At 37.3% G+C, this 18642-nt stretch overlaps 1 protein-coding gene across 3 annotated transcripts in view; it reads left to right on the top strand.

The window, feature by feature from the left end:
* The window catches only part of MCPH1 (microcephalin 1), a 249414-nt gene extending 241106 nt beyond the window's left edge, over nt 1-8308 (top strand). For all 3 annotated transcript variants that reach the window (XM_032413720.1, XM_032413721.1, XM_032413722.1), the window contains one exon: nt 7893-8308. In XM_032413720.1, the coding sequence (XP_032269611.1) occupies nt 7893-7948 (56 nt within the window). In that variant the 3' untranslated portion in view covers nt 7949-8308. The remainder of the gene's footprint in view (nt 1-7892) is intronic.
* Nucleotides 8309-18642: the final 10334 nt, after the last annotated feature.

The raw sequence follows: 18642 nt of genomic DNA, 5'->3' as shown, positions 1-18642 counted from the left end.
CAACCACTAACAGTAGAGGTTCTCAGTTGGTGCACTACAGAAACTGATGCTGAAGGATCCAGCCTCCGAGTAAAATAAAAAAGAAGCTGTTACCAATTTGCAGGAAGAGAAAAAAATACTTGGATGAAATTCTCATTTTTTTATTCACTTTTTCTTAAATTTTGATACTTGAGGATGAATGAATACATAGCAATAAATACAAAAGGATGTCGCAGAAAATGAATAGTAAAAGTGTATCAAAAAGAAGATAGTAGGAAGGGAAAAATGAAGGGGGGGGAATCAGAGGGGGGAGACAAACCATGAGAGACTATGGACTCTGAGAAACAAACAGGGTTCTGGAGGGAAAGGGGGGTGGCAGGATGGGTTAGCCTGGTGATGGGCATTAAAGAGGGCACATACTGAATGGAGCACTGGGTGTTATACGGAAACAGTGAATCATGGAACACTACATCAAAAACTAATGATGTAATGTATGGTGATTAACATAACATAATAAAATCTTAAAAAAATGTATCAAATATTAACAAAATCAAAGCAAGAAAAGTTCTTTGAGAGCTGAAAAAGAGTTCTTTGGGGGAAAAAACCATCAGTAGTCAAAATCCTAGCAATACTGAAAAAGAAAGGAAGAGAAAGGGGTCCAGTGAACAATACTACAAACTGGGGTTCCTACTGCAGATACAGTAAGGATATTTAGAAATCATGAGAGCAACCTGAATAAATTTTTACCAGCAAATTTGAAAATAGGTAAGATGAACAATTTCTAAAAAAATATTACCAGAATCGACTCAAGAAATAGAAAATCTGAACAATTTCAACCATTTAAAAAACTAAATGATAAATGTATGCCTCTCACCCTCCGTCAAAAAAGACACCTGCATGGAGTGACGTCAGCAAAATGGCAGACTAAGAAAATCCAAGCTTCCATCTTCCCCACAGAAACACCAAAAATCCCCAGACAGAACTGATTCTGTCTGAACCAAGTCTGTAGGAATGCTGGAGAACAATCACAGGTTTACAGCAGCCAGGCCAAAGGCCAATCAAACAAAGCCATGTTCAGGGCGGTAGGGAAGCTTTGTGGCTCCTTAACTCGTGCCCCACCATCTTGGTTTCCTCTTCTCGAATGCAGCCCTTATTCGTTCTAGTCTGCTTGGGAGATACCAGAAAGACTGACTTGCTCACTCATCTCGAATAACACATGCAGGAAAAAAGGTAGACACTGCCTTTAAAAGCTACAAGGTAGGCAACAAACGTAAAAATAGGTAAAAAACCACCACCACCACCAACAACAACAACAGCAACAACAACCTTCCGTGTATCAAGGGACACAATCCATCAAGTGAAAAGGCAGCCTATGGAATAGGAGAGAATATTTGAATTGACCCCCCCTAAAATAGGGGTCAATATCTAAAAAATATAAAGAATTTCTACAGCTAAACAACAACAATAAAACGATTAAAAAATGAGCCAAGGACTTAACCAGACATTCCTCCAGAGGAGATATACAAATGGCCAATAAGCATGTGAAAAGATGTTCATCATCACTAATCATTAGGGAAATGCAAACCAAAATCACCATGAGGTACCCCTTGAGACCCATTAGGATGGCTACCATAAAAACAAAAAACAAGCACTGTTGAGGATGTGGAGAAATTGGAACTTTGTGCACCGTTGGTGGGAACGTAAAATGGTGCAGCCAGTATGGGAGACAGTACGGTTGTTCCTCAGAAAATTAAACAGAATTATGATGTAATCCAGCAATTTTACTTGTGGTTATATACCTAAAAGAATTGAACAAATATTTGCACACCTGTGTTCATAACAGCATTATTCACAATAGCCAAAATGTGGAAGCAAGTCAAGCATCCATCGATGGATGATGAATGGATAAACAAAATGTGGTCTGTACATACAATAGAATATTATTCAGCCATAAAAAGAAATGATATTCTGATATATGCTACAAAGTGAATGAACACTAAAAACATGTTTAGTGAAATAAGCCAGCCACAAAAGGACAAATATTCTATGATTCCACTTACTGAATTACCTAGAATAGACAAATCCACAGAGACAGATTATAATACAGTTTACCAGGGTCTAGGAGGAGGTGGGACTTGGACTGCCGAGTGATTATTTAATGAGTGTGGAGATTCTATTTGGGATTATGAGGCAATTCTGAAAATGAGCAGTGGTAATGGTCACATAGCATTATGAATGTTCTTAATTGTATACTTATAAATGGTTAAAATGGTAAATTTCATGTCATGTCTGTATTACCACAAAAAATGTTTTTAAGATGCTGTTAAAACTGTCTAGGACAGGTAAGTTTTACCAAACATTACAAATTATTGCAGAGAAAACTAAGAGGAAACGTATTCATCTCATTTTATAAGGCTAGCATGATCTTGAACTAAAACTACTTAAATTACAGCCCAAACTCATTTGTGAATATGGATATAAAATTCCAAAATAAAATATTTTGCAAATTAAATTTAGCAGTGTGTTAAGAAACATGCAATCAAAGTATATTTAATCAAAGAATGTAAAGATAGATATTATTAAATCTTTTTTCTAATCCACTAGTTTTCTTAGATGTTAAAAAGAGAGAAAAATCCAATATCCAGTCATGATAAAGACTCATTAACTAGGAATAAAAGAAAACTTTCTTAATGGGATAAAGAGTATCTATAGAACACCTACAGTATATCTTTTATTTAATAATGAAAACCTTAACTTAAGGTTTAAGCAAGTACAAAATACATATGACTGCCCTTACTCTTTCAACAGAGATCTAGAATTCCTAATCAAAGGGATAGGATGAGACACACAAAGGAAATGTAAGAGTTATAAAGGAGGAGACAAATCCTCATATTTGCATACGATACAGTTGTCTACATAGAAAACTCTGGGAGAATCAAGGAACAATTATAACTGAGGAAGACTGGTCCTTGTTAGATCCACTTGGTAAAATCATTAGCATTCCTATATCTAGTAGTAAATAAATAGAAAACATAATAGAAAAACTAGTGATTTCAAGGCTAGCCCTGTAATAGTGTTTTACTCACATTTCTTGGGTGGGAAGTGAAAGTTGGTATACTAGGCATAAACAATTAGACTATCTTGTCTGTGACACAGCCCACATTCTTGGTATACTCTTGGAAAAGTTTCCAATATGTGAATGTCTCCAGCATAGTATCAGAGCAGAAAAAAATGTTGAGAATGCTCCATTATTTTAGACCAAGCAATTGGTCTATGACCATTGGTCTATGGTCTATGACCATTGGTCTAAGCAACTGGTCTATGACACATGATGTCTGGTCATTCACCTATTCATTCAATTTATATTTGTTTTGAGCACCTATCATGTACTGAGCATATTCTAGGCACTATTGGAATAGGAGTTGACAAAGCAGATACAGGACTTGCCCCTGTGGGACTTACATTCTAATGAAGACAGACAATAACATTTTTAAAAATCCTGTTGGTGATAAATGCTACAAAGAAAACAGGGTATGAGTATTTACAGGGACAGTGAGGTTGGCTCCTTGCTAAAGAGCTGTATTTGAGCTGAGACCCCAGTGATGAACACAAGGGTGGGCTTGTGTCAATCTAAGGGACTGGCCTCTCAGGCTAAGGGAACAGCTAGGATCAAGGTGGAGAAGAAGCAGAGGCACTGGAGTGTCTGAAACCCAGCAAGAGAATTAAGTGATGAGAAATGAAGCTGGAGAAGTAGCCAGAGGCTGGACCATGGTGAGAACTTTAGTTTTAGTTTTTGTTCTGAGTATAAATGGAAGTCACCAAAGGATTTTAAGTGGGGGAATACATACCTTTCAGCGGAAGCAGAGAGAGCAGTTTTGGGCTCTTGCGGCAGTTCCGGTGATAAATGGTAATAGGTGGTCACAACTAGGGGCATATCAGTGGGGGTGGTGTTAAGTTGCCAGACTTTAAATAAAAATTCTAAAGCCAGTTGGCCTTGCTGATAGACTGCACGTGGTATACCAGGAAAGAGGAGTCAAAGATGACTCCTAGACTTGAATTTGAGCATCTGAGAGAATGGTGACGTTCCTAGAGATCAGGATCCATTGAAGAAGTCCTGAAGGGATAGGGGCTTGTTCAGACAGAATAGGAGCCTGCAAGACTACTGCACAACAGAGGCCAGGAAGTCTTGTTTGGTGTGGTTCCAGAGAGAAGTGAGATCAGCAGATGACAGTTACACGGTGGGCAGTGGCCGGCTCATTAGGAGAAAGGACTTTAGGTTCATTTGTGACCGGCTGGGCCCAACTGATAAGGGTGCCTTCCGTGTCATACGCCTGTCCTAAGTGTTCCCAGAGGCTGGGTGACCCTCATCCTACAGAGCAGGAAAGCCGATGCCATAACTGAATGAATGTCTGGCTACATGGCCACTCCCATTTCAGCCCTAGAATTGTCCGCTTCTTGTGATAAGATAAAGCTCCCAGTGGGGTCCTGAGTGTTCTAGCACTCTCCACACACAGTACCATTAGCTACTGGCAATGGGACTGTCAGTTCAATAAAGTGACTTGCCCACCACACTATAAAAAAATAGCCAGCAGCATGTTCCTTCACTATCCTAATCATCAGACCACACAGAAGCACAGCCAGTAAACTAATTTATGTATAAATGTGTGCGAAGACCTGCTAAATAAATAGCCTTGTTAACATAAAACAAACACAACCTTTTTTTTTTTTTTTCTCCCCAATTTCATGGGAGCTGCTCATGTACTGTTTGTCTTTCCCCTGGGCAGGACTGGCATTGCTCTGACGTCTGTCCTATTGGTCACATTTCGTGGGGTGTTTGAGGATTATTCGTATGATGTGACATTGGAATTTTGGGGACGTGGCTGTCTTCAGATGACAAATGAACTTAGATAAAAGTCATTTTTCATGTGTGTGCTTACACGTTTGGGAGCCAGCTATCACTCCACCGCCAGGTGCTTTTCTGTCCTGACTCCTGGGTTTGCTCACTATATGCACCGGCACAACACTACACAGACCTCAGTGCCATTTCTCGCAAGTCCACGGGTTGATTCCTCATGTAGCACCATCACAGAGCACACCAAACCACATGGGACGGGCCAGCCACCGACTGTTATGAGGTCACATTAGGATTCTGTTTTATTTTATCTAAATTTAAAACTTGCTCCTTCTCCAGTCAACCTTTTTTTCTCCACCAGAATGAATGAATGAATGAATGAATGAATGAATGAATAGATGGATGCATGCATGGATGTGTGGAGTGACACTTGATTTCATGGTCAAAGACTTCAGATAGAGAAATCTTATAACCCTTCCTTCAACTACCATAAAGATGGAAGAGTGTTTTTTTTTGTTTTTTTTTACTTTTCAAAAACATATTTACATAGAAATAAATGTATATAAACCTATAGGTTGTTTGAGCGTTTTCCGATAGATGGAAGGTCACACATTGTTCCTTGGGTTTTTATTTAACTCCATCCAGGAGAGCTTCCATTTTAACACATAAGCAGCTACTTTGTTCTTCCTAACCTCTGGCGGGAGTGTAAGTACTCCACGCACTCATTATTAGATGTTTGGGATGATTTCCCCTGTTTCGGCTATTAGAAACTTTGTGTGTGTGTTCTAATTGGAACGATTTGAATTCAACTTTAAGAAATCCTTTTGAGCCATAATTATTCAAGCGCGATGCCAGGCATGAGTATTTGTGCGAAGCAGATTTGTGCCCTCGCTTAGGCGTACTTAAGTCTCGATACACGCCGTTGTGCGAGTTTATACTTTTACAGCCTACAGACATCCCCGTTTCCCCACATCCTCACCAGTGTTGGGCATGACCCATATTTTCAGTATTTGGTGATCTGATGAATTGAACAAATAGATCACATTACTTAATTTGTTGTTCCCTAACTACTAAGTTACTGATGAGTACGACTGTCTTAGAGAGGGGATCTAGATTTTGTGGATTGCTTATCCTTATCCCTGGCCTATTTTTAAGTTGGGCTATTTTTTTTTTTCACACTGTTCTGCAGAATACTTCTATAATATGGACCCTAATCTTGTGTTGTTAGTGAAAAATTCTCTCAACCTCTCTCATCTTTAATTCTGTTTATTGTGTATTCTGTGTTACAGAGATTTTAATATTTAATTATTAATCTTTGTGGATTCAAATGCCTATTTTTTCCCAAGGCACATGAATTTGGGTTTCACTTCGGAAATTTGTCTCTACCCCCTGAGCTTTAGAACTAGTCTCCTATCTCTATTATTACTTCCATCATTTTTTTCATGTTTACAGCTTTAATTCATCTGTAATTTATTTATTGTGTGATGTGAAGGGATCATTCCATCTGTTTGTAACTCACCCATTCTGCACTGATTTTTGAATGCCCTTTGACTCATCTGTTAACTTCCCATATATGCATGGACACGTTTCCGGACTCTCCCAATGATCCATTTATCTGGTTCTATGCTAATTACATACTGTTTTACTACTGTAATTTTATAGTATGTTTTGGTATCTAGTATATCAGATTCTCATTATTCCTTTTTTTCAAAATTGTCTTGCTATATATTTTTTCTTTCATATAAACATCAGAACAAGTGTGTTACTTTTTTATAAGTGTGTCATTTTTTGAATTGCTTTAAAACTGGGTATAGGGAAAAGCTTTCTACCTATGGTTCAAAATCCAGATGTGGTAAAAGATTTACATAATCTGAATGCACACATAAAAACTGTTTTGCATAAGAGAAGTCAAAAGGCAAATGACAGAAAACATGTACAATACTTACCATGAATAAAGGACTAATAGTAAAATGTAAATCATAATAATGCCACTTCAGTGCAGTGTGAAGTAAGTGGTTGTGCTTAGTACTACTAATGGTTGTAAAAGTTACATCAGGTATATTAATTTTAATGTTATATCATGTATATAGTATGTATAACAAGTGTTAGTGCTCCTCCTCTCTGAAATTCATCTCACCAGTTCAGACCTCTTGTGGGAAAGTACATTTGTACTAGACAGGTCACAACTAAATTCTGGGACACTATCGGGACCTACAACTAAGATGTGCCACTTTGTCTTCCATTGTCTTCCTGTATTCACAGAACAAACCTCTTTTTGACTTCCTATCTGCTCTCGCTCATCATTGTGGCATCTTAATATCCTTCAGTATAATTTGTCCACCCCTGTGGATCATAATAGTAATTAGTAAGTTAACTGTAATTTAATTTGTAATTCCATCAGTGCTGCCAACCCACTGCATTCCTCTCTCATCCTCCTACAAGCAGGGCTGGGAGCAGTACTGTCTCCTGCATCCCTAGCTTATCCTGGACCAGGGGACTTCCTGTGACTTTGATGAAATAACAGGCTTTCAAACAGACGGGACTTCAGAGCTCACTAGTCCAGCTTCTTCAACTGAAAGATGTAGACATGAGTTGTAGAAACGAACTCTGTACTCCGCATAAAGTACTCAGCTAGGTAGATGGGATAGATACATGGCCTAGAATGTGTAGTGCTGTATGGGAAACTTACATATTTATATAGACTTTGCCTTGTACCAGAGAGTATTTTCTGTAGCTAGCAGAGATTAGAATTCTGGTCTGTCATGCCACAGACCGGCAAACTTTCCACCCTAACACAATATCTTGCCATGATGGCAACACCCTAAGTCTCGTATCTATAGGAATATGTGCCTGCTGAGCCCTTAAAATGTGGCTAGTGTGATGGGGGAACTGAATTATTTATTTAATTTTAAATAGCCACATGTGCTATGCAGACATGTAGACAAGGCAGCTCTAAGCCATTTAAGACTTTAAAATAGGACCTTGCATGTATACAAAAAGGTTGTTATTTTACTGTATGGTTGGCCATTATAAATACTAAACCGCTTTTCTCTTTCTCTAGATTCAATCACTCAGCACAAGGTCTGTGCCTTTGATGACTATCTGTTGCTGCAATGATGGGGCCATCAGTCAATACCACGGGGCTACCGCCAACAGCTCACAAAGTTGTCTTTGGACATTCACATGAGCGAACACTCGAGAGAAGGGATGGATGCAGAAACGATGCTTTTTTATATCATCACACATGTGCCTTGTGGTTTTTATATAAAGAAGCTCCTCCATGTGACTTTCTGATGACTGAATGTGTGCTTTACAGAAGCACTGACCAGCCCTATTTGGGCCTTTTCTATGTAATGCCAATCTTAGTATTTTAGTGATGATCACGATTAAGAGGTCATAGAACCTTGGTCATGGAAGCACCATACTGTTAAATAAAGAGTGGGAATTCATTTAAGTTGTTTTATTACTGAGATCAAAGAACGCCTTAAGTTTCTGGGTTGGACTCGAAGATCTTTACTGACATGTCATATCCTAGTACTAAGGATATCAATCAGTTATTAGGGTTACTTTTTACCTACCTGAGATTCTTCTTAAAATAATTAATGAAAACAGGTGTGGGAGCTTGGCAGTAATTAATGCCACCAGAGGAGCCCTACTTCTCCAGGTTAGTTTATGGTGAGGAGAGCATTACCAACAAGAGATCATGGCCTCCACTGGCTGTACAATGCTTGCCATTCCTTAGAGGAAATTGGCAGTGGGGCTGAATCATATACCCACTGACTGGTCCCCTTCTAAAGGAGAGAAATGCTAAGTCCCAACAAGGCTGGAGGTACCACCAAGACTTCCTGCTGATACTATACCCTCCCCATGTTATCTGTTCCTCATCTCCGCTGTTACTCCCTTAATAAGTTTCAAGTCTCTCAACAAATACAGTGGAACAGCTTCTAGAGTAAACCTTCAAAGAAGGAGATAGCAATGCACAGGGAAATAAAGGTTTCCTCTTAGTTTTAACATAATCTATGCCCCAAACAATCCCCTCAACTCAGCGGCACCAGTCCCCTCCTTCCACGTTATAAACCCTGTTTCACTATGTCCACAGGCATTGTGGGCTTGGCTACTTTGAAGCTCAGGTACTTTGGCAGAGCTCCCACAACACCAAAGATTCCTGAGGAGGCTGACGAAAATTGTGCTGACTCTTGTTGGGGACCGTCCCCTACCCCATCAGCCACAGACGACCACCCAGGTCTGCATCTCAGTGCCAAGTTCTGATCCCTAATGCTGGCCTGCCAGTGGCTGGTCGAGATTCTTTCTAAAAGGTAACATTTTATGAGGGTGCTGATTTGTTTCAGGAATTACACAAAGCATTGTATATGTGGTAGTTCATTTAATCTCCTAACAATCCCAGAAGTTAGTAGCTACAGGTCTGTAATCCCTTACCTAAAACATAGTCCCAGAACTCTATTTTTTTTTTTTTTTAATTTTGAAAGGTATGTGGCTCTCAGCATTTCTATATAAGATTGTATTGCTGATTACACCTAGAGAAGGCAGCAAGAAAAAGGAATTAAGGCATGAAGATTTGAAATGAAGAAGTAAAACTATTCTCAAAGGTTACTATTACATATAGAACATTATAAGGAATCAAAGATAATACAGAATGAATAAGCAAGGTAAGCAAGATTTACAGGGTACAAAATCAATATACAAGCACTGGATGTTATATGCAAACAATGAATCATGGAACACTACATCAAAAACTGATGATGTATGGTGATTAACATAATAAAATTTTTAAAAAAGGAAAAAAAACTTTCTGTATGCTGCAATAAACAATTCAAAAATGGAATTAAGAAAACAATTACATTTACTATGGCAACTAAAAATAAACCCAATAGGGAAAAATTTCAGGAAATGTAAGACCTTTATACTGAAACCTATCATTGCTGAGAAAAATGGAGAAATATGCCAAGTTTTCAGATTAGAAGACTCAATATTGATGTCAGTTCTCCTCAAATTCATCTATAGATTAAATGTAATCATCAAAATCCCAGGTGGCTTTTTTTGTTGAGTTTGAAAAGCTGGTGCTAAAATTGATATGAAAATGCAAAGAACCCCTAGTAGACAAAACAATTTTTTAGAAAAAGCAATGTTGGAAGATTTACACTGCTGGATTTCAAAATGTACTATAAAATTATAGCAATCAAGAAGTGTGGTGTTGGCATAAAAGTGGAATGTAGATCAAGGGAACAAAATAGAGAATCTAAGTGTAAATCTTAATATCTATGGTCAGTTGATTTTCAACAAAGGTGCCAGGCCATACAATGCAGTAGGATATTCCTTACAACAAATGTCATGGAAAAAGAAAAACGAGAAGAAAAAAATGCACATATGTCCTTTACATGCAAAAAAAGTGTGTAGATCCTTACCTCACACCGTACACAAAAATTAACTTGAAATGGACCAGAAACCCAACTTAGGGCTTGTCAACCTCAGCACTACTGACATCTTGGACCAGATAATTCTTTGCTGTTGGGGGGCTGTCCCGTGCATTGTGGTATGTTTAGCACCATCACTGACCTCTACCTATTAGGCATTAGTAGCACACTCCACCCAGTTCTGACAATCCAAAAGGTCTCCAGGTATTCCCAAATGTTCTCTGGAGAGCAAAACTGCTCCCATCTGAGAACCACTGACCTAACATAAAACTGAAATTATAAAATGTCTAGAAGAAACCACAGCAAGAAATCTTTTTCACGTTAGATTAGGCAAAGATGTCTTCGATATGAAGTAGATACTAAAGGCACAATTCACAAATAAATTGGACCTCAAAGTTACTTTTTGTGTGTGTGTGTGCTCTTCAAAAGAAACCATTAAGCAAATGAAAAGACAAGCCACAGACTAAGAGAAAATGTTTGCAAGCAATATATCTGATAAAGCAATTTTATTTAGACTGTGTAAAGAACTTCTATTCATTAAGAAGATAAAGAATGGACAAAAGACATTTCCTGCAAGAACATATAAAATGATTATAAACACAAAAAGAGGCTCAACATTATTAGTCACTGGAGAAACAAGTTAAAAGCACAACGAGATACCACACATGCCCTTTGGAATGGCTATAACCAACAATTGTGACCATACCAATATGTGGAGAAACTAGAACACTCATACATTGCTGGTGTGACTGCAAAATGGTACAGTCACTTTGAAACCTGTTTGGCAGTTTCTTTTAAAAATTAAATCTACATGGGGCGCCTGGGTGGCTCAGTCGTTAAGCGTCTGCCTTCGGCTCAGGTCGTGATCCCAGGGTCCTGGGATCGAGCCCCGCATCGGGCTCCCTGCTCGGCGGGAAGCCTGCTTCTCCCTCTCCCACTCCCCCTGCTTGTGTTCCCTCTCTCACTGTGTCTCTCTCTGTCAAATAAATAAATAAAATCTTTAAAAAAATAAAAAATAAAAAATAAAAAAATAAATAAAAATTAAATCTACAAAAAAAAGAAAAAAGAAAATTAAACATGTACCATATGACCCAGCAACTTCATTACTAGAGAAATGAAAATGTGTCTACACCAGGAATTGTACACAAATGTTCACAGCAACCTTATTCACAACAGCCAAAAACTTGAAGCAATCCATCAACTGAGAAATGGATAAACAAAATGTGGCATATTCATGCCATACAAAAGAATCCACTACTGATAGCATGCCACAACACGGATCATCCCCAAAGAAACACAACAAGTTAAAGAAGCCAGACTCAAAAGATTACATGTTATATGATGCTATTTAGATAAAAATGCTAGAGTAGGCAAAACCATAAAAGCAGAAAGACAGATGAATGTTTCTGCACTGGGGATAGGAGTAGGAAGAGAGAGCTAACATTTTGGGGTGATGGAAATATTCTGAAACTGGATCATGACTTTTGTTGTACAACCATAAACATTTACTAAAATCATTGAACGGCACACTTTCCCCAGGCAAATTTTATGGTGCATAAATTATACATCATTAAAGCTGTTTAAAAGAAGAAACAGCTATGTGGAAATTGTGGCATAGTACCTCTCAGATCGCACTTCACAAAGAACCTTCTATTCAGCTGTAATGAGTACAGTTAGCTGACAGCCTCCAGCGGTCAGTACTTTGGCCTCATCCTCTCAAGCCAAGGCCTTGTTCTTTCTGGACAGTCAGTCCCCAGCCAAGACTGAGCCCAGTGGGGCTCAGGAACCCGGCTAACCCTGCCAATACAAGAATCTGCAAGGTGTCCGGCAGGCTTTCCTTATGGGATCCTGCTTCATTCCCTCCCCCGGTATTTCCCACAGGAGTTATCCCCAGTAAGACTGCCAGGGTCAGCTACTTGGTGGCCCACCCAACACAAAGTACTGTGATGCATACAACCCCCTGTGCAACCCTGGGGCAGCAGCCTGTAACCTAATATTTCTTCAATGACACATCGATTTAAGTGGGATACATAGAACTATTCATAGTCCCATCTATATTCAGGTCAGATTTGCCTCTAATTCATTTACAAAACCTATTTTTCAGACCTTTTGGACTTTGGAGTTGTGGTTAAGGGACTGTGGGACTCATTATCTATGAATACTCTGCTTTCTGGAAATTACATTACTTGCACAGACTCACATAAACCTGTTGATGGAAGAACTGGTGTTTGAATGTCCCTACATGGTACTGCAAGCTCACTTAGGCTCAGCAGTGCAACTCTGAGGATGTCTGGTAGACAGGTAAGAATCAATTTTAAAATATTTAGTTAGTGCCCACCACATGCAGATCAATATTCTAAATGCTGTATATGTTTTGTGTCCAGTAGACCTCATTACCACATGGTCCTTAAACTTGAAATCAAAGTATTTCCAAGAAACCTTAATTAGGAATTATTTCCAGCTTTTTTTAAATAGGAAAACTTCATTCAAATGAGGTTGCATGAAAGTTGAAATAGGTAAAACAGATCACTGATTAAACTCTCTGATTAAAAATTGGGAGGGGAAGCGGGAAGGTTATAGATCCTTACCCAAGGATCCTGTCCTTCTTCCCCCCAAGGATAAACTCTACTATGTCTCTGTAAATACTTATGAGATAGCCCCATTTAGGCCAGTCCTTTACTGACAAAGAAGCTGACACCTCCAAAACCATTCAACCAGTGAGCAGTAATTCTATGAAAAGAACCTAAACATCAGGACTCCTTACCCACAATATTTTCTCTTTTTGCACCCAAGATGACACAATCCAAAATTATCTATACATAAAAGATATAGTCAAACACCACACATCTGAAAGATGAATCACAAATGAGATTTCATCTGATGCAATTAAAGCTTCTTTGTGTTGTGAAAGCCACTCCCATTATTTTGTGTATACACTGCGGTGTTTTTGGATAGATCATTTTCTACCATATGTCATATTAAGTATTACCAACACATCGTGTTTTTAGAAATGCCATTTAATGGCTTAAGAGATTTAATTTCCTCATAGAAATTATCATTACAATAGGGGCACCTGGGTGGCTCAGTTGGTTAAACATCTGACTCTTAGTTTCAGCTCAGGTCATGATCTCAAGGGTTGTGAGATCGAGACCCCTGCATCTGGCTGGGGGCTCAGCCGAGACCCTGCTTGAGATTCTCTCCCTCTGCTCCTCCCCCGACTTGGGCACAAGAGGGTGTGGGCACTGTCTCTCTCAAATAAATAAATAAATAAATCTTAAAAAATTATCATCACAATAGATTTACTTATTTACAACTATGTTCTCTGACAATTGTGTTTGAGAAAATAGTGTTATGAGAAAATTCTGAGCATATGCATTTAAGGAAGGATCTATATGAGTATTTCTCAAACTTTAATGTGAATTTGAATCATCTGGGGATATCCATAAAAGGTAAATTCTGATTCAGTAGATGTGGGGTGGGACAAGAAATTCTGCATTTCTAAAAAGCTCCCAGATGATGTCCTGGAAAGCTGTTTGAGTAGCAAGGATTTGGAATACTTGGAGGGCTATTATAGATTTACATACCATTTACATCTAAATAGGAATTAATGATTTGGGGATTTTAATGTCTTATTACACAGAACTGCTTTTGCTAGCAGTGTGTTGCAAATATGTACTATATGGTGACTAATACAATAAAAAAAAAAGTACAAAATCAAATGAGAAAAAAATATGTTGTAAAATTCTTATCAAGTTATTTCTTTGAAAATGCCTTGGTCAATGACTCTTAACTCTGATGTCACATTAGAATCAGCTGAGGAGTGACTGTAAAAATGTACAAACACCAGACAGCACCACAGCAATTCTGATTTACCTTGCTGGGCATCCATATATCTGGGATGTGTGTTTTTCTATTTAGATCTATGCAATTTCATCACCTGTGAAGTTTGTATATCCCCTATGCAGTGAAGATAAGTAATGTTTCTATCTCAATGATGGCTCACATTGCCCTTTATAACCACACCTGCTTCCCTACCAGCTTCCCCCCCTTCCTTAACTCCTGGCAACCGCTAACCTGTTTTCCATGTCTATAACTGGGTCATTTCAAGGTTGTTATATAAATGGAATTATACAGTGTGTAACCTTTTGGCATTGGCTTTTATCACTCACATAATTCTCTGGGAACTCTTCCATATTGTGCATATAAATAGTTGGTTTCTTTTTATTGTTGAGCAGTACTGCAAGGCATGGATGTGCCACAAGTTTATTTAACCATTCATCCCTCAAATAGGGTGAAGATTATGTGAAATGCCTGGCCCAGTGTGATGTTCATGTGTTGACATGACCAGATTATGCGGTACCTGGATATGTGGTCAAATATTATTCTGGGTGTCTCTGTGAGGACATCTCTGGATGAGATTACCATTTGAATTAGTAGACTGAGTAAAGCCAATTGCCCTCTCCAATGTCAGTGTGCCTTATCTATTCAATTGAAGGCCTGGATAAAACAAAAAGGCTGGACCTCTTTGAGTAAAAGGGAACTCTTCATGCCTGACTGTCGTGACATCCATCTTTTTCTGCCTTTGGACTCAAACTGAAATAGTGTCTCTTAGCATGAATCTTGAGCCTGCCTGCTTTCAAATTGGAACACACATACATCATCAGCTGTTCTGGTTCTACAGCTCACTTTAGCCTTAAAGACACACATACACTGAGAGTAAAGAATGCAAGAAGACATTTCAAGCAAATGGTAACAAGAAAAACAAAGCAGATAACTATATTTAGACAAAACAGACTTTAAAAATGGCATAAAGAGACAAAGAAGGTCACATAATGATAAAGGGATCTATCCACCAAGAAGATATGACAATTATAAATATTTATGTGACCAAGATCTGAGCACCTAAATACATAAAGCAAAAACTAATAGAAGTAAAAGGAGTAATAAACAGCAATATGATAGTAGTTGATGACTTTAATACCCCACGCTCAACAATTAGATCATGCAGAGAATCAATAAGAAAGCAGATTTAAACAACATGTTAGACCAAATAGAACAGAGAGATACAGAACATTCTATTCAACAACAGCAAAATATACATTTTTCTCAATTGCACATAGAACATTTTCTGCAAGAGACCATGTTTTTGGCCACAAAACAAGCCTTGGAAAATTCAAAAAGACTGAAATCATGCCACATATCTTCTCTGACCACAATGGTATGAAGCTGGAAATCAGTAACAAGAAAACTGAATAATTTATGAATACATAGAAATTCAACAACACCTCCCCTGAACAACCAGTGGATCAGAGAGGAAAGTAAAGGGGAAATAAAGTATCTTGAGACAAATAAAATGGAAACACAGCATACCAAAACTTACGGGATGCAACAAAAGTGGTTTTAAGAGAGAAGTTCATAGCAATAATGCCTATATCAGGAAGAAAGACACCCCAACCCCACCAAAAACAAAACAAAACAAAAAACAAAAAAACAAAAAACAAACCTATCTCTACATCTTAATAAAATAGAAAGAACAGAGACCAAAGTTAGAAGAAAGAAAATAATATAGAGCAAAAATAAATGAAATGGAGAACAGGAAAACAATACAAATAATTAACCAAATTAAGTGTTTTTTGAAAAGATAAACAAAATTGACAAACTTTTACCTAGACTAACCAAAGAGAAAAAGAGGACCCAAATCAACAAAATTATAAATAAAAAAGGAGACATTAAAACTGATACCACTGAAATATAAAGGATCATGAGAGGCTGCTATGAACAAGAATATGCCAACAAATTGGACAACCTAGAAAATGGAAACATATAACTCACCAAAACTGAATCAGGAAGAGACAGAAAATCTGGAATAGACCAATTACTTGTAAGGAGACTGAAGCAGTAATCAAAATTCTCCCAACACAGAAAAGCCCAGACCAGATGTTTCATTGGTGAATTTTACCAAACACTTAGGAACTAATGCCAGTTCGCAAATTTTTTCAAAAAAATTGTACAGCAGTGAACACCTCCAAACTCATTTCATGAGACCTGCATTACCTTTATACCAAAGCCAGAAAAGGACACTACCAGAAAAGAAACTATAGACCAATATCTCTGGTGAATATAGATGCCAAAATTCTCAACAAAATATTAACAAACTGAATTCAGTAGCACATCAAAAGGATGATTCACCATGACCAAGTGGGATTTATACCTTGAATGCAAGGGTGGTTGGACACATGCAAATCAATAAATGTAATATAGCACATTAATTAGATGAACAAAAAAAAACCATGTTCATCTAAATAGACACAGTAAAAACATATTATAACATTCAACATAAAAATCTTATGTTGGTAAGATAAAAATCTTAAATTATAGAAGATACATATTTCAACACAATGAAGTCCACATTGAATAAACCTACAGCTAACATTATATTTAATAATGAAATGTTGAAAGCTTTTCATCTAAGATCAAAAACAAGACAAGAGTGCCCACTCATACTATTCTTATTCTACATAGAAGTCCATGCCAGAACAGTTAAGCCAGAAAAAGACATAAAATGCATCATCATTGGGAAGAAAAAATGTCCCTATTTGAAGACAACATGATTTTATATAGAGAAAACATTAAAGAATCCCCCCCACACAGATTTAATCAATGAAATCAGTAAAGCTGTAGGACACAAAATTAACATACAGAATCAGTAGTTTTTCTATATACTGATGACAAATTATCTAAAAAAAGAAATAAACAAAACAATCCCGTTTATAATAGCATCGAAAACAAACACTTAGGAATAAACTTAGCCAAGTAAGTAAAAGTTCTCTACTTGGAAAACTATAAGACATTGATGAAATAAATCAAAGAACACACCAAAAAATGGAAAGGTATCCTGTGTTCTTGTACTGGAAGAATACTGTTAAAATTTCAATACAACCAAAATCCATTTAAAGAATTAATACATTTTCTGAAGTTTTTATTTAAATTCCAGTTAACATATAGTGTAATATTAGTTTCCGAAGTAGAATTTAGTGATTCATCACTTACATTTAACACCCAGTGCTCATCACAACAAGTGCCCTCCTTAATACCCATCACCCACTTAACTCATCCCCCTGCCCACCTCCCCTACAGCAACCCTCAGTTTGTTCTCTATAGTTAAGAGTCTGTTTTATGGATTGCCTCTCTCTTTTTTTTTCTCTACCTATGCTCATATGTTTTGTTTCTTAAATTCCACATATAAGTGAAATCATGGTATTTGTCTTTCTCTGACTTATTTCACTTAGCATAATACACTCTAGCTCCATCTACATCACTGCCAATGGTAAGATTTCATTCTTTTTGATGGCTGAGTAATAGTCTATATCTATATCTGCCATATCTTCTCTATCCATTCATCAGTCGATGACATTTGGGTTCTTTCATAATTTGGCTACTGTTAATAATGTTGCTATAAACATCAGGGTATATGTTTCTCTTTGAATCTGTATCAAGCCTCCAATGGCATTTTTTTTTTAACAGAAGTAGGAAAACAAGTGTAAAATTTATATGGAACTGCCAAAGCCTCCAAATAGCCAAAGCAAGCCTGTGAAAGAACAAAGCAGGAGGCATCATACTTTCTGATTTCAAGCTGTAGTATAAAGCTATAGTAGTTAAAACTATATGGTACTGGTATAAAAACAGAACAATAGATCATTGAAACAGAACTGAGAGCCCGGAAATAAATCCAGGAATATACAGTCAACTAATATTTGACAAAGGAGCCTGAAATATTCAATGGAAAAAAGGCAGTCTCTTCATTAAGTGGTGCTAGAAAAATGGGACATTCACATGTAAAAGAATGAAAATAGACCCCCATCTTATCTACTCATGAAAATGGTTTAAAGACTTAAAGGTAAGACCTGAAACCATGAAACTCCTGAAAGAAAACATAAAGAAAAAGTTCTGTGATGTGGATCTTGGCAATGATTTTTGGATATGACACCTAAAGCAAAGGCAACAAAATAAAAAATAAGTGGGACTACATCAAATTTAAAAGCCTCTATACAGCAAAAGAAACAATCAACAAAGTGAAAAGACAACTTATGGAATGGGAGGAAATATTTGCAAACCATGTATCAGATAAACATTTAATATCCAAAATAAAGCACTCATAGAACTCAATGGCAAAAAAAAAAAAAAAAAAAAAGAACTCAATGGCAACAAACAAAAAATAATCCAATTAAAATGGGTAAATGACCTGAATAGACACTTTTCCAAAGAAGATATATGAATGACCACCAGGTACATGAAAAGGTGCTCATACCAGTAGTCATCAGAGAAATGCAAATCAAAACTACAATGAAATATCACCTCATACCTGTTAGGATGACCATC

This window comes from Phoca vitulina, unplaced genomic scaffold (assembly GCF_004348235.1).
Source record: "Phoca vitulina isolate PV1807 unplaced genomic scaffold, GSC_HSeal_1.0 scaffold15, whole genome shotgun sequence".
NCBI lineage: Eukaryota > Metazoa > Chordata > Mammalia > Carnivora > Phocidae > Phoca > Phoca vitulina.
The sequence above is the reverse complement of the archived record's forward strand: the minus strand, read 5'-3'. Positions and strand labels throughout refer to the sequence as shown.